General features: G+C 43.8%; 2 protein-coding genes across 3 annotated transcripts in view; one reads left to right on the top strand and one right to left on the bottom strand.

Moving 5' to 3' along the window:
• Nucleotides 1–592: 592 nt before the first annotated feature.
• CLDN10 (claudin 10) lies at nucleotides 593–13,767 on the top strand. The gene is made up of 5 exons (XM_059839235.1): nucleotides 593–900; nucleotides 7,664–7,825; nucleotides 7,990–8,071; nucleotides 12,582–12,689; nucleotides 13,396–13,767. The coding sequence occupies exons 1-5, from the start codon at nucleotides 681–683 to the stop codon at nucleotides 13,508–13,510; spliced, it is 687 nt and encodes a 228-aa protein (XP_059695218.1). The 5' UTR covers nucleotides 593–680; the 3' UTR covers nucleotides 13,511–13,767.
• A 610-nt stretch (nucleotides 13,768–14,377) lies between these two features.
• DZIP1 (DAZ interacting zinc finger protein 1) overlaps nucleotides 14,378–16,840 on the bottom strand; it is a 39,040-nt gene continuing 36,577 nt past the window's right edge. For both annotated transcript variants that reach the window (XM_059839232.1, XM_059839231.1), the window contains 2 exons: nucleotides 16,329–16,500; nucleotides 14,378–15,580 (listed from right to left, as the gene is read on the bottom strand). In XM_059839232.1, the coding sequence (XP_059695215.1) occupies nucleotides 15,498–15,580; nucleotides 16,329–16,500 (255 nt within the window). In that variant the 3' untranslated portion in view covers nucleotides 14,378–15,497. The remainder of the gene's footprint in view (nucleotides 15,581–16,328; nucleotides 16,501–16,840) is intronic.

Consider the following 16,840-nt stretch of genomic DNA (forward strand, 5'->3'; position numbering starts at 1 on the left):
AGTTCATCACCTCACATTAAAAAAACAGGTATCAAACGCTGTATCACCTGTGGCTGGATAATATCAGGGACCAGCTGAAATTCAGAGGATTATAAAAACCCTATTTTGCCTTTCAAAAGCTTATGCCCTTGTAGGAACTTGGAGCGCTCACGGTCGGCACACCTGTATTCTGCAAGTATTCTTCGAAGCCACTCTCCTGGCGAGGCTGTTTGTGGGGAGGATGGGCGCGGGGTCACAGGGAAAGAGACGCAAACCTGCAGCTGGGAAGGAGATGCTAAGGACGGGCCAATCCCGCTGCTGCCATCCCCTCCCGACCCCCGCACGAGCACCCGCGGAGGAAGGGGAATCTAACCCCAAATTACAGGTCGCGCCGCCGTTTGCTTTCGGGTCTGGTTCATTCCGCCAGCCCGGGGAGCACCCGGCCGGGCCGTGCTGGGCTCCGTTCTGCGGACCCCGGGGCGATGCCGGGGCCGGGCGGGGCGGGGCCGGTCCGGGGCGATGCCGGGAGCTGCCGGTGCTGATTGGGCTGCGCGGCCGCGGCCGCCGCCCCCGCCCCGCCGCGCTCGGCTCGGCTCCTCTCGGCTCGGCTCCGCTCCGCCCGCTCCCGCCGGGATCCGCCGCCCCGGGCTCCGCCGGGATCCGCCGCGGCTCCGCGCCGCCCGCCGCCTGCTGCCGGGCCCATGGCGAGCACGTCGGCGGAGATCATCGCGTTCCTGCTGACCATCTCGGGATGGGTGCTGGTGTCCTCCACGCTGCCCACCGATTACTGGAAGGTGTCCACCATCGATGGCACGGTCATCACCACCGCCACCTTTTGGGCCAACCTCTGGAAGACCTGCGTGACCGACTCCACCGGCGTCTCCAACTGCAAGGACTTCCCATCCATGCTGGCGCTGGACGGTCAGGCTCCCGCTGACCCCCACCCCGATGACACCTCCCCGGTGTCCCCTGTGCGGCTCGGCGGGAGCTCCCGGGGCCGCTCCCGGGCCGGGCTCGGCGGGGCGGGCGGGCAGGGGGGCTCGGGGCGCTCCGAGCGGGGCCGGGGGCGGCGGGGACCCGGACGAAGGCGGCTCTCCCGCGGTTCCATGGGCAGGTGCCCCCGTGTCCCCAGGCAGGTGGCAGCGTGCTGCTTCTACACACCTGTGGAAGTGGTTTTTTTTCCTCTCCCAAAAACCCATTAGTTGAGATTATATTTGGTGCCCAAGTGTCCGGTTTGGTCTCTTGTACTGTCACTACCTGCCATTTTTTTCCCCATCAGAAGAGTGTGTGTGTGGATTTGACACAAGAAGAATGCAGGCAGATTTTTCTTGCCGATTTATTTTCCGACTGTCGTGACATTCCTCTTTTTTATGGTTTTGCCAGCCATGCAACGGTCGGTGGAGAAGAACAAGCCTTGGCGTCGTTTTGTTTTAATTAATGTTCCTTTGCTGGTTTTGCTAAGTGGTTATTAACTCAGATGTAATTACTTCATTGATAAATGACAGTGTGAAAGCTCGGGGCACTCAGGGATGCAAAGGTATGCAGAAGGGATGCATAGCTTTGCTCAGCTTTAGGGCAGTGTTATTTTGCAGCAAAACCAAGAGTTTTGCTATAGGGCTTGAAACCAAAGATTGAGTTGGTGCTGCGTTTCTTCCCTCGTTAAGGGGAAACATTTTTGCCCTTTAGGGAATCTGTACTGGGAAACTGGTTCACTGCAGGAAATCTTTACAACTAAACTTTTAGTTGATAAATCCACACCGATTGTGACTGCTAGAAACAGGATAAGTGTGTATGATATTGGTTCATAGCTTCAGAAGTGGCTGTAAAGAAAGGGAGGAAAGGCTTCTAAGATTATGGCACCTTTTCTAAGTTTTTATAGTTATCAATGAATACAATATGCAGTGTGCCAGTGGCTTTGATACTCACAAAAGATCCTGCCTACTGTTCACAGTCTGGCAAGACATTCCCTTTTTCACTGGAGTCTGAGAAGGTATTTTGGTGTAAAAGCTCTGTTTAAGAGGAAAGGAAGGTCTGTTAATCTAATCACCAACAGAGATTAATACTAATTGTAACAGGGATTAATATGAACATGACGTTAATACCAATATCAGAAAACCTTTAACCTCAGTATTGTAGAAAAGGCTGAAAGAGGCCAAGATACCCAAACGAGGTAACACAGGCAGCCCTTAAGCACCACTACTGCAGGATGCTTCCCTCGGGGGCAGAAGTGCTGTTCCCAGACTTTATTTTGACCCAGCCTTGTGGCAGCAAGCAGAGGAATTTGCCAGTTCCTCCGAAGGGATAGGAGAGCTGGCTGGCCTCCATTGACATCAATCACTCTGTGGCCAAGTGTAGCAGCTGAGAGTGTAATTTCCAGGTCTGGGCAAGGAGCAGGGGTCTCTGTGCAGGCAGGCATGGAGTGATCATTGGTGCAAAACCTTTTGGATCCCTTGAACCTATTGTTCAGCTGTTCTTTTAGGTCTGGGTGAGTCTGATTTTAAAGTAAGAAAAGCATAGTTACAAAGTATGAAGAATTTGGAACATTTAAATGTTCAAAAAGAATACAACACTTGACAGTAAGATCCTTTCTCTCCTTTCCCCCAAACACTTGTGCATTGAAACCTTGAGTGCTGGGAAGCACGTTCCACTTGGCCAAAGAATGAGTTTTTGAGGTGCCTTGTGCACAGTGAAGGAGCCATCAGCTCATTTCAGACAGAAGTGAGTCTGAAATGCACATCTGGAAGGGCCCTGTCCCAACCCTTCTGGCCAGGTTATTTTTCAGTAGTAGAAAGTTCTTGGCATCAGTGTTTCTCAACAGCATCTTTAAATGATGTGGGGGCAGATGCTGGTACCCAGGCACAATGTGAATGAAAGGCAGGCTGGAAGGAGAGTGATGTACCCCCCCAGCACAGACCAGGCAAGCTGGGGGGTGTCAGAGGGGCAGCCACTGCAGTCAGGGGTGCTTTCAGTAGGTAGCCTAGCCCAGACTCCCTTCCTTGTGGTTTCAGGCTCTGCAGGGAACCTGTCAGCAGCTGACTGTGGGTGTGTATGTCCCCTCTTCACCCCAACCCTTCCCCCGTGGGGGAGTGCACTTCAGGGCTGCGGTTTGTCACTCGTGGCTTAAAGAATTTGTGTCTCAACAAGTAGACAAGTCTGCCTCAGCCCTTGTCTAGCTCCTTCCTTCCCTCCTCTTCCCCTTTGCCCAGACTTACATGTCCAAGGCAGATACCATTCCCTGTGACTGGGAATGTGGGAACTTCCTGACTCCATCCTCAGGTGGGGGACTCAGAATACACAAACAGGGCAGATCTGGTTTCTGTTCTCAGGGAAGTGTTTGTGAGCAGAAACAATAACCCTGTAAAGATATGTGTAGTGACAATATGTTGCTCTCCTCAAAATGGTAGAGCGTGACGGGAAAATTCCTAAAAATATTTCTGCTGTCCTAAGGAAATGTAGCTTGGCTCCACTCTTTCATTACACAGATGGAGAGGATCTGCCTCTCAGAGCAGTTCCTCTTCTACAGAAATATTTTTTATGGTCAAATTGGAAACCTCTAAGTAAGCTGGACTTCTTATCTTTAGAGACTGCTCAGGTCTTCCAGGGGATCAGAGGCAAAATGAGGGGGAAAGAAATGGGTGTGACCATGCTTTGAGGTCTATGTGAGGTGTCCCTGCCCTTGGCAGGGGGTAGGAACCAGATGACCTCTGAGGTCCCTCCTACCCAAACCTCGATGACTCTATGATTCTGTGCCAGTTGCTGGAGTTCTCCTGTGGAGTGCAGGAGAAGTCCTTCCTTCTTCAGGAGCAGTGTCATGGCTCAGGTCAGGGGTGCTCAGGATATGGTTCCTCTTCACCCTTGTTTTGGTTTCTGTCATGGAGTGGGCTTGGACTGTCCTGCCCAGCTTGCTGTGGGATGGCACAGCAGACCATCATGGCTTTCAGGCCATCACTCCACACAAGTGGCTTCCAGAGAAAATTGCTTGTGGTCCCCTTCCACCTTTATGCATTCCTATAGAAGAAACCAATTTGGCCAGCCCTCATTAAGTGCTGAGCCCTACATTCTTTATGCAAGCAAAAATGCTCTTCCTGTCTGTGGGGCTTAAAGTCATTTTGGGTTTACTTTTTGTGCCACTGGTCATAGGTGGAAATTTACTGATGAAACCACCTCCCCATAAGAGGACGGATCAGTTTCCCTGTTTCCTACAATGGATCTGATGACCTTTTGCAAGAACAGAGCTGAACAAAAATTCAATTATGAGCTAAAAGAGGGTTTTAGAGCTTAGAAAGCCATACAAAAGCAATGGGTGTGTACTTTTGGAAGGAATCTGTGCTGTATCTGTAAGGCAACCTCTTACACTTCACGTGATGTAGACTGCAAAATGCCACCAGAGGCATTTATTGTGAAAGTGGCAATCCCCAGAACTTTGCATATATATTTTTTTCCATAGTGTCATATGATATGAGTATGTGAATGCCTTCTATGTCTTTGTAAGCATGAGGCAAGTGTGAGAGCAGTGAGGCAAGAGAGATGAAGCTCTAACAAGATTAATTTCAATGCAAGACAAAACACATTTGTTTGAAACAAAAAAAAAACAACCCTAAACAAAAAAAAAAACCCACCTTGAAATAGGTTTCTCTTGGAATGCTGCTAAACATGACTTTATGAGCAATGCATGTTTGTCTGCTTGTCTGTTAAAAACACATGGCTTTTTGCTGCTTGGGAGCTTCATTTGGGTGATTGGTATGTACATGACAATTTTCCTGCAGGAGCTGGTGCAAATACAGACGATAAACATTTGGAAAAGGCCAGGTTTTAGTCTTGAGTGGAGGACTGCGAAAAAATAGACAGCTCCCTTTTACACTCCTTTTCATGATCTTAGAATCACAGAATGTTTTGAATTAGAAGGGACATTAAAGACCATCTAGTTCCAACCTGCCTACCAGGGGTAGGGACACCTCCTACTAATAAAGGTTGCTCAAAACTGCATCCAAACTTCAACACTTCCAGGGAGGGGGCATCCACAGCTTCCCTGGATTTGTTCCAGTGTCTCACCACCCTCACAGTAAAGAAATTCTTCCTAATATCTAATATCTTCCTAATATCTAACGTAAATCTGCCCTTTTTCAGTTCAAAGGCATTTCCCCTTGTCCTGTCACTACACACTCTTGTAAAAAGTCCTTAGGTTCCAGAAGGCTGCTGCAAGGTCCCCCCAGATCCTTTTCTTCTTCAATCTGAACAAGCCCTATAAGTCTTGGTGCCCAATGTAATCTTGCTTTCTTGAAAGCAAAAAAGAGGTTTAGTTCCTCTTACAGCCAAATGTTATACAGAGTTTGAATCTCGGATCTAAGCAACAGGAGGTTTGATTTGGTGAAAAGGTTGATTTCAACCTTTCATGCTTCCTAATGCTCCAGTCCACTCCGTGGGACTACTAGAGCCTTCTGCTTTTCCACAGTACTGGTGTAAGTTGGGATTTTTTTTTCTCCTGTATTTTGGTTTAAAAATGTGTGCCAGTTGGCTTATTGCTCTGGTGAACTGAAACAAGCCCTACTATAGCTGGCCTGCCCAATTCAGTGAATTATTTAGTGAGAAAGGTTATTCATTCAGCAGAACTGAGCAGTCCTCCAGCTCATGCTGTTTATAATTGAAAATGATTTCTGAGTGAGTGAGTTAATTATTTCTTGCTGTCTCACTACCCTCTACCTATTTTAAAACTGTGTATTGACCTTCAGGAAAAAGTGAATTTCAGCCCTGTGGTTACTAGCAAATGTTGGATATTTTAGTTGGGGTGAATATTTACTGGTTTTCCTAGGAGGTTCAGACATAAATAAAAGTTTAGAGGACCTCCGGGTAAACATGTTCATGGTTCAGCACTTTAATGTGTCAATTAGCTAACTAACACTGTCAATAAATTGGACCTGTCAGAAATAATAGCTTCCTTTCCAGTCTTCATCTCATGCTTTACCTGTCTGCTACAAGAAATACATTACACACCACCTAAAGCAGCATAAGCCAAGTTTTCCATGCCTATAGCAAAATTTAACAAAGCAAGGCTGCTGTCTTCAAACCTGAGTCTTGCACAAATCACTTTCTCTCTCACCTTCCGACATGTGAGCCATATCACAGTCATACTTATGTCACTGACTGTGTCTTTCTTGAGCAGGTGGGCTACAGAAGCCTGCTGCAAATGAAAGAGGTCTATCTGTGTGCCAGCAGAGGTTGATGAATGCTAGTAGGTCGTGTTCACAGATGGGCAGCACAGCTCCCAGGTTCAGCAGGCCTGCTAAAATGGGCTGTTATGTGCTACAGATTGCTTTGTTGCTCAAAGCTGTGAATCAGTGAGGGATTTAAAATATTGCTCAAGCACGGGGTGGTCATCCTAGAGCTGATATACCTTCGGCAGTGGCGAAAGGAGGTGGCACTAAGGATAGGAGAAGGTGGCCGGGTGTCTGTGGTAGCCACGTGCATCTCAGAGCCCTGCTAGCCAGACACAGATTCTCCATCAGGAACGTGTCCAGTCTGTTTTTGAGTCTCAGTAAACGCTTAGTGTCCACACATCCTGTAGAAAGGAATTCTACAGCTTCATTTTACGAACAAGCATACCTTTTGTTTTGAATCTGCTGCCTTATGTTTTCATCAGATGTCCTCTAGTTCCTGCTTTAGTATATTGTTTTCTTACATATTAAAACTTTTATGCAGGGTTTGGTGGGGTTTTTTTGTTTATTTATTATTACATAAAATTTGGTGTAATAGGCAATGACAATGTGGTTTAGCTCTCAACATTTCCACCCACTGGAGATCAAAGCAAAAAGAATGAATGCCCTAATAGTGGGAGTTCATTTTCATTTTAAATGAGATGTAACAACAGGTTATGAAGAAAAACATCTTGTGATGGTTATTCAGCTGTGTAAGATTGCAGCGTTCCACCCCGTAAGCAGCGATATGAGATTATCACAGTCCTTCAATCACAAAATATTCTCGGGAGGGAGAAGAGGCCAAGCAGCCCATTGTCCCGTTGAAGGGTCCTGCCCAGGGAGGTCCCTCTGGGAGCAGTCTTGGGCAGCACAGCCAAATTATTTGTGGCTGAAGCCAGGTCCAAGCTGTTTGTCCAGGTTTAAATATGGCAGTGATTTGCTTTATCCTAAGGGACTACTGCTGTCCATGGAGCTGAGTATGTGGCTGACTTCCTTGCAGAATGAGGGCCTTCTGGGCAGATCCAAATCAAATCAGTGGCACATCCAGGCAGGCTCAGGAAGACCCAGGATCCCAGCCAGGGTCACTGCTGCTAGCCTCACTGCCAGCCATATTGTACCTGCAACACACACGCACAACTGGACTGATGTAAGACTTGCTTTGAGTGCGCAGGGTGGCTCTGCAACTTGTGACCTGATCAGACCACATGCAGTTGCTCTCCTAAACCTCATGGTTTATCCCTGTGCCATGGGATAATGTTTTGGAGTCCAGAGTGCCACAGTATGATTCTTATGAGCTGAGCATGGGTGATGATGCCCTGTGAAGGGCACACATCACCTGGAGGAACACACTCAGTGGTAAAGTGATACTGTTCCAGCCAAAGTCTGATTCCATTTGCAATAGTGAGAGCCTGGTGCTGCACAGAGGGAGGGAAACTACAGCAAAACTTGTCATGGTCCCAGTTCTCATATTAGCCTTGCTCTTTCTCTCACAGGTTACATCCAAGCCTGCAGAGGATTGATGATCTCCGCTGTCTGCCTGGGCTTCTTCGGTGCCGTTTTTGGACTGGTTGGGATGAAATGTACAAAAGTTGGAGGCTCTGATCAGACTAAAGCAAAAATAGCTTGTTTAGCTGGACTGATTTTCATACTCTCTGGTAAATATACTTTATTTTTATCAGTTAGCATATTTGAAGTCATACCAGAGCCGCTTCTTTTCCGCAGAAACCCGTGCACAATCCTCCATGACTTCGTTGACTTCAGGGCAAGGCCCAAAGCTCTGCTGCCAGCTCCACTGAATGGTTTGTCTTATGCTTTTCAGGGTTGTGCTCTATGACTAGTTGTTCCCTGTATGCAAACAGGATTACGTCTGAGTTCTTTGACCCTTCTTTTGTTGCACAAAAGTAAGTATTTTCCTATACCCATAAATCTTTCAAACAAGTAGACCTTAGGTTTCCTACTGCACATCAGAGCCTGTTTAGACAGAGAGCAGCTGCTTCTCCCCTTGGGCAGAGGAGAGTGGGCTGCAGTTATTTAACCACAATTTCTAACTGGAGCAGCCAGGTGCTGAAATTCAATGAACACTTTGCTGCACAGTGATGGCTCTGCAATCCGTGGGCCCAGCTCTACCACGGGCTGGCAGGGCAGCTGGGGTTAATTGGGAATGGAGCCTGGCTGGATGCCAGAGGTGCAGCAAAAGGATTGCACAAGACACAGGGGCTCAGTAGGTGCATCATTTGTTAGGGAAGGGAGAAAAGTATTGCCTTGAGCCTTTGATAGAAGGTAGCCTTGATAAAGGTGTCGGGCACCATGCAATCCTAATTCCTCTTGAGGAGAGGTTTCTGCAGGCTTGGTGGAATTTTGCTGGCAGATTTTCAAATCCAGGTGACTGAAATTTGGATCACAAACCTTATCAAAACCCGTGATCTTTTAAGCATTAACATAAATACTTTGCCTATACCTGTAATTAAATTTAAGAGAGTGAGTATTTATAAATTTTGGGATCCACACCAGAGATAATGAGCATCCCTGAAGACTTCCTTTAAAGCTGGGCAAATTCTCAGGACCTGCAAAAGCAGCAATCCAAAAACCAGCGCTTGGATTTTGGATTGGCAATCTTAACTACCAAGTCTGAAAATGTTGGCTGTAAATTATAGCATCACAGATTTTCCTGTTTTGCCTTCATACATGATGTAAACTCTTTTTTTAAAGGCAAGGATTTTAAAGTTTTCTTGGCAGTGATTCCAGAATATGCCAAACATTGGGTGTACATTTCCCTGAGACCCAAGTAAAGGATCAGTAAGGAACCCTGAGCCTTTATGTTTCACTTTGACAGAAAGAAAATAGTCTGAATAAATAACACTAAAGGGATTTACATTTGCAGTAGGGTTGACACTGCTTTTCCTACCATGAAACAGTATTAGTTTTCTCCATACAGTCTTGTATTAGTTTTCTCCACAATTCCCCTATAGTTTCTGCTTATTTGATATGGTGAAGACAGGCTTGAAAGGCCACCAAAAGAAAGGAGGATGTGAGGTTCTTTGAAGAAAATGGAGCCTGGCTATATAGACAGAAGTTAATTATTTATCAGCCTTACTGTTCTTGGTGAAAAATACCATGATTGCTGCCAGAAGTCCTTTTCCTACACTGCATTCCTACCCTTGTCTGCTGTGAAAGAGCAGGAAGACCTCATGGTGGAATTTTACTGTGAAGGAATGAGAAATCCAGTTTAAATACTGAAATAATGGTAGTAAAACATCTTCTCCAGAAATTACCTTTTTTTGTGGACAACCAGCATAGCTCAACTGTGGGCAGACATAATCATGATTGCAAAGATAAAGGCAGAGAGGAAATCCTAAAATTTTAATTTGAGTTGTCCACAATGCATGTAGCTCATGCAGTGGCCTTGCATCAGACTGAGCTAATGGTGGCATTCAGTTCCTTCCTCTCTCAACTAAAGTAAAATTTCCATTTTGTTGCCATCTCTGAACCCTTACTTTGTAATGCATTGCAGGCACATTTAAAATGTTTACTGGTATATTGTGGGAATTTGGAATTGTCTCTTCACTGAGAAAAGGTTTCAGCCTTTTGCCTTTTACTGCACATTTCTCTCTGGCAGTGTCAAAGACAGGCTTGAGATACTGTAAGTGGGAAACAAATGACACAAAATGTTCAGCACCTTGTGTTAGCCATCAGGATTTCCCTCCAGCCTTCTTTGCTGTTTTCAATTGAAATTATTCGACTAACTTCCCACATAGGCATTGACATGCAATTGAAAAGCTTGAGTTTTCCTCCTAAGTACCAGTATAAATCAGAAAGGTTGTTTTCTCTAAAGATGTGGAAGAAAGACCTATCAGGACAGCTCTGCAACTCATTAACCTGGTGGAGTGGCAGTCCTCCAAGCAGGGCCATACAGTTTAATCTGTTTAATCATGGTATAGTGACAAGTGTTGCTTCAAAAGGTCAAGCAATCCCAACTACAAAGGCTGAACACCATGTCTTCTGTCCCAGCTAGTAGGTAACACTCAGGTATCCCTTTTCTACTCAATTCTATCAAATATAGTCATGACTTCTTTTCTGTACAATCAAAGAGGAAGAGAAGATAGTGCTTGGACTCCTTAAATCCCTCAGCCTCTGGTCCATGATTTTATGTTGTTAGATAAAAATATGGAAACTTTTGTTTCCCACTTTCTAGGCAAATGGTCTTGGCAAATAAGTTTTACTGCAACAGCCATCCTGGATCTTGGTCCAGCTCTGTTCTCCAGCGGTGTGGTGATCTGCACTGACTTCTGTGGGGAGAGCCTAATCCTGGTCCTTGTACCTTAGGTGTGCTCTGGCAGTCCTGTAGGGATGGAGGGATCCCCATGAGGCAGCTTACCTCAAATCTGAGCTAGTCCCTCTGATCTGCTTTTACAGTCAATGAAAGAGGTGCTTTAAAAGTGTTTTAGAAGTGCACTTTGTATTTCTTGCATGCTGAATATAATGGGATCTTAGTTGATAAGCCCTGATGTAGATCTCTGTTTCTAATCAGAGAACCCCCCATCCTTATAGAGACACAAAATCTCCTCGAGTCATGTGAAAACCATAGCAAGGTGGTTGGAAATGTGAGCATAAGTAGAATTAAAACTTTACAGGTTTGACAGATTTTGAAGTGAAATGGGAGAGTTTTCCAGGGTGGAAGGAGCTATGGTTCCCAGCAGTCTAAATTGGGGGTTGGGTCTGTAAGCTCCATGCTGGTGTTGAGGAACGGTTCTGAGGGAGAGTCAGTTTATTTCAGCTTGAGCTTGGTGTCTCCAGAGAGGGAGCCTGAACAAAGAAATCCCTGGGTCTTTATCCCCTCACTGTCCGTGCACCTGATCCTCATGTGCTCTTCACAGATCTTGCATGTGCCTCCTGGTCCAGTGATGATTTATGGTCTGGAGTCTTCTAGCACCTCACTGGATTCTTTTTGAGGGTTTCTCCAGCGCTCTTTTGTAAAGATACAAGTTTTTCAGAACAGTTGACAGGTATTTTCAGTTAGATATTTTGATAATGTGGAATTAGGGCCTGTGCACATGGAAATGTTCACAACTAGCTGAGATGTGCAACTACACAGTGTGGCAGTTGCACAGGCAGGCTGTCAAACAGGGGCCTTTATTTGGCTGCCTCACCACAGTTTACAATAAATCAATTTAGTAACATCTGCTTGAACAGCACAGACTCCTGGTTGGTAATTGTGGCTGGATGGGAGACAGGGGCCTGTGTTTCCATGCAGGATCCCAGAAGTCTGGAGAAGATAAATGTCTCCTTAAGGGGAAACTGCAACAGAGAAAGAGCAAGAGACACACAAGTGTTTTCTACAGGTGAGGAATAGGAGACTCTGGAGACTGTTGGGCTGCAGCCTAATGCAGGTCATCCTTAACATGCTTTAAGAGTGGTACTCAGGCAGAGCTGGGGAATGGAGCAGACAAGGAGCATCCATGGTTTGCTGCTTGTCTTGAAGCATCAGCACTGAGGGGAAAGAAAAGAATCTCTTCCCATTGCCCTTCTTTCATTTACTACTGTTGCTTTAGAAACATGGACTTAGTGGGATAATGCTCCTAAAACAGCACTGTCTCCTCTCAGAGACAAACAGAGCAGTTCCTGGCTGTTTGTGGCTGGCTGAGACAGCAGAGGGGACCATTGCTGCTGACTGGGAGCTCTGCCCATGGAGGTGCTGGGGAGCAGTTTCTTCCAGATAGAACCCAGCCACAGGGACTAGAGAAGGAGAAAGATGCTGGAACATGCACCTGTGTGTGTAAGTGCTTATACCAGACACACCTGTGTATGTATATGCATATGTTGCATACGTGCACATTGCATGTATATTCCATATGCATATAATGCATATGGAACAACATGCATATGTACAAACCCTCATGTTTTAAGCAGGCTGGTGTGTGGATGATGAGGGATGGAGGCAGACAGATCCTGAGAGCCAGAAGGGAAAGTTAAGGAGAGTTGTAGGCAGAATTTGTAGTCTCTGGCCCAGCAAAAGCCCCAGTCCAGTTTGGTTTGGGAGCCAACAAGAACAAAACTGAAATGGAGGAGCTGGTGCTGTAAACAGGCCACAGAATGACATAACCCCACAGCAAAGCAATCCAGGAGGAGATGCACAAAGACCAGGCCTTCCCCTAACCCTAATCCCAACCCCAGCTGAGCAGGGAGAGAAGCATTGCCCAGCTGTACTGCAGGGACAGAGTTTGCCTCCCGAGTCAGAGGGAAATAATGAAAAGAACGTTGGTGAATGGCAGAGCTGCTGATTTTTTGGTGAATAATTTATGTGTCAATGGACAGTTATTCAAGAAAAATATGATATTTAGTTATTTTATTCTGTAAATAACCTTCTTAAATCCATGCTCTCTTTTGTTAAATACATTTATTGACTTCTTGTAGGTATGAATTAGGAGCAGCTTTGTTCATTGGATGGGCTGGAGCATCACTCTGCATAATTGGTGGCATTATATTCTGCTTCTCAATAGCTGAAAACAGTAATTCTGCAAGGTAAAACACAAGTTTTACTCACTGAAAGAAATCAATACCTCTGCATTTTTACCTGCTATAAGTATGCAGTTTGATTACTGTTTCAAAACACTTTGTAATGAGATTCTGGAAAAGATTGTGTGGATAAAAGAAAGTAAGGGGATGTAAGGATAAGGCTTTGTCCACCATTAAAGGAAATTGGCTATTTCCTCAGAACAAATACTTGTGAGATATATATATATTTCATAAATTTACTACAGCTGCAAAACAGTGCATTCACTGATGTAGGAAAAGTGGTCAGGTGGCTTTACAGGCATGAATAGACAAGTTTCTTTGATCTCAAATCATCAGATCAAAAGCTAGCAGTGGTGGCAGTGGGACCTCCAGCAGCTGAACAGGGGTGATAACAAAGAGGAACATCTGTAGAGAGTAACTGTTCACCTAGGGTCTGCCACAATTTAAATTATTTCATCATTAGGCCGCAATTTACTTAGCTGTGGAGGAGGGATATATGTTACAGGAAAGTGTAAAGACAGATGCAAAGAGATAGCTGGAGCGGCAATGTTTAACTAGAATGGGACCACACTGAGTAGGAACGTGCCACCTCCCCTGAAATTTGTAGGTACATTCCCATACATTTCCTCTAGCTTTATTACTAGAATGCCTGGATGCAGAGATGCCACCTGTCTGTGGGAAGAGCTGTAAATGGTTGTTTTTTTCTCTTCAGGAGGGGGTATGCCTATAATGGAGCCACATCTGTGATGTCTTCTCGTACCAAGGTCCACAACAGCGTCCCTGACAAAAGCCCACCCAAGCACTTTGACAAGAACGCTTATGTTTAGTTGCACTGTTGGAAGACTCAAAGCGTTTTTAAACGTGATTTTGTACGTTTCATTCAGAGTGATTCCCCCCACCCCAAGCCCAATGTACTTACCACTAAGACAATGACTTTTAAAAATATTAACTTGCCGCTTTTTACATATCGATGTAAATTTTATTATATAATATTTTAAGATTGATGTTGGTATTGTAAAGTTTATACCTGGAAATCATGAGCTGATATTGCATTCTTGAAAAAAAATAAACGAGGTATTTACTAGTTCAGTTTGTCATGTCAGCTGCTTATGGGAAGGGCATCACACATGCTGTATTGGCATATTGCAGTTCAAAAATTCAGTGTTTTTTTTTTGTCTGTCCATGGAAATGTGATGACTTTTGAGGGATCATTTGTACAAGTCAATAAGAGATTACAAATAACCACAAAATGCTTTCTAGACTGAGTCCCTAAAATCAGACCCAAACTCAGGTTTTTTGTGAAGTTTTAACTGATGGACCTGGGGAATTTAAGTAAAAGTTGGTCATTTTGGGACAACAGTGTAAATATAAAAAATGAACAGTCCTATTTAATAATGGCACAGTATAGAAAAAGTTTTGTATCTGATATTATCTAAATTACATTAGAACTACAAAGTCAAGGTTATTTTTGTTTTATGTTATTTTTGTACTTCATTTAAGTAGAAACACTGCTGTGTTTTTTATAAAGAAGGCAGCCAATATGGACAAAGCAGAAATGTCAAGTACTTCTGCAATAGCAAGGTAATGCTTTCCTTACTGTGGCTTGACATTGTAATTTTTTTTCTAGTTGTTGTCCTTTTATGCAAACAAAGACTGAACTCCAATACAAAAAAAAAAAAACACAACAAACCAACTTACCCATAGAGGAGGCATTTAATGATGATTAGTTTTAGAGCTGAGGCTTTTTTCTTTTCATTTAGTGTTTATTGTAAACCATGGTAAAAACTTAATAGTTTAATACATGGACATATTTTCTTTAAAATGTTGACAATTTTATATAAAGTTCATGATAAAATATAAAAAATATGCATTAAAAATTGTATAAAGTAATACTCCACAGTATATTATGTTCATTGGTTAACAGGCTTTCTTGCAAGACCAGTTTCAATCTTTAATGTAAACATTAGAGGTAAAATCTTCACCTCAGAGAAATGAAAGAGACTTTCACCACTGAACTCATAAGTGTGCTGGTTTTGGCTAGGGTAGAGGTAATTTTCTTCACCATGGCTGGTATGGGGCTGTGTCTTGGATTTGTGCTGGACACAGCATTGGTAATAGAGATGTTTTTGTTATTGCTGAGCAGGGCTTGCACAGAACCTTTTGTGTTTTTCATACCACCACATCGGTGAGGATTGGGGGTGCACAGGAGATTTGGAGGGGACACAGGTGGGACAGGGGACTCAAACTGACCAAAGGGATATTCCAGACCATGTAACATCATGCACAGTATATACAGTGGGGGAAAAAGGAGGAAGAGGAAAACATTTGTAGTGTCTTTTGTCTTCCCAAGCCACCATTACATGAGATGGGGCCCTGTTCTCCTGGGATGGCTGAACACCTGTCTGCCCATGGGAGCAGTGAATTAATTCCTTGTTTTGCTTTGCCTGTGTGTGTGGCTTTTGCTTTCCCTATCAAACTGCCTTGATCTCAACCCACGAGTTTTCTCACTCTTTCAAGTCTCTCCCCAGTTCCAGGGGTGAGGGAGTGAGTGAGTGGCTGTGTGCGGCTTGGCTGGGGTTAAACTACCACAAAAAGAAAGAAGAATTACTTTGTTTCCAAATAGACATGGCCAGTAACATGTATTTCAATATTGTTTTCCAGAGTCAGACTGAAAGACACAAGAGCTCTGTAAACAGTATTCCTTGTTATTACAGGACCAATGAGAGAAGTTATTGGGAAACACTTGATGTTTTCACCTGCATTTTGAACCCCAGCAGAACCCAAAAGCAGGGCCTCCAATCAGGAATGGAACAATTATATGTCTGAAGAATCACTCCAGTCTGTTACAGTGACTAAGCTGCTTTTTAACGTGCTTGTATTATCAGCTTCATGAAGGCCTTTTAAAACAAACAGACAGAACAATTAATAGTTATTAATACTCTTTTGGGGATATTTTTACTTTGCATTGTCTACAAAATAAAATGACATGCTATGTGAGCAAACACCTTTGGACTTCAGGAAGCCCCAAACTGCAACCATTAAGCAAATGACAAGTGTTGATAATATGTAGATTGTTTCTCTCACAGCAGATAAAGCACAGTAGAAGCAGTCAGTGTCAACCTTACTTTCCCTTCAAAAATAACCAGAAGTATCCTTATGTAACTGACACAGCTTTGACCTTTACATATATTGAAATGTTAGGGTTAGAAATTACTATATAAATTATATATAAGATTGAGGCTTTTGCTTTAGCACTAGTTCAAATATTTATCTCAGCCTGTTTTGTCAGTTAGATACTTTGAACAAACCTGAAATGTTATTATTCTCAAGGCAAAGTGAGTACACTTCTCTCTTAAATTTGGGAAGAAAAAAAAACCTCAGATGATTAATTTTTAAGATGATGTTAAAGTCTGATAATATTATGGTTAAAAATCTCAAATTTAAGTTGGTATCTCTGTGTATTTATACGTGTGTGTGGTTTATGTACCACTAAGTATCATAAAAACACTATATTTATATAGCAAGAAACCAAACACAAAGGTTTTCATGTTCTTTTCTTACAAAACACCATCTATTGAATTACAATGTGTAATACACTGTACTTAATCCTCCTCTAGGTGGGTCAGTCACTTATGAATATGTTACCTTCCTCCTTTGGTGCACTTTTCTTGGGAAGGCCCCATGCATGAACCACAGATGCAGCATTGGGCTCGTTTTTCTGAGCTGTCATTGCCTTCTGACCTCTGTCCTCTTTCAGCAATAAAATGTCTTCTTCTACTGATGAAATATCCCAATCATCTTCATCAGCTTCTGCAAGCTAACAGGGACAAGAAAAAACAGGCATTTTTCCTTTGTCTGTTCAAGCTGTGCTGAGTTCTTTCCTAAACACAACAACGTGAAACTGCTAAAGAAGAATGCACTGGCACATGGCCTTCATGAAATCTATCATCACAGTTTTAAAATCCACATTAATTCAATTACCTAAATGATATTAATTCACTGTTATCGTTCCAAAACTAAAAGAGGTTTGGTTGGTTTTTTTTAAGTCAGAAACTGCAAACATAAAGTTCTGACAGTTCTGTATCTGACATAAACCTCTGTTTTCAGGTATTATATGCCAGCCTTAAAATAGGATTATTTTTTCTGTGATATTCCAG

The sequence above is a fragment of the Haemorhous mexicanus genome, chromosome 2, assembly GCF_027477595.1.
Source record: "Haemorhous mexicanus isolate bHaeMex1 chromosome 2, bHaeMex1.pri, whole genome shotgun sequence".
Taxonomy (NCBI): Eukaryota; Metazoa; Chordata; class Aves; order Passeriformes; family Fringillidae; genus Haemorhous; species Haemorhous mexicanus.

Excerpts from the sequence above, each read along its gene's own strand:
- CLDN10 (XM_059839235.1), top strand. The coding sequence starts at position 681 with ATGGCGAGCACGTCGGCGGAGATCATCGCGTTCCTGCTGACCATCTCG. Across the intron at positions 901-7,663 it reads ATCCATGCTGGCGCTGGACG|GTTACATCCAAGCCTGCAGA; the intron begins GTCAGGCTCCCG and ends TTTCTCTCACAG. Across the intron at positions 12,690-13,395 it reads GAAAACAGTAATTCTGCAAG|GAGGGGGTATGCCTATAATG; the intron begins GTAAAACACAAG and ends TTTTCTCTTCAG.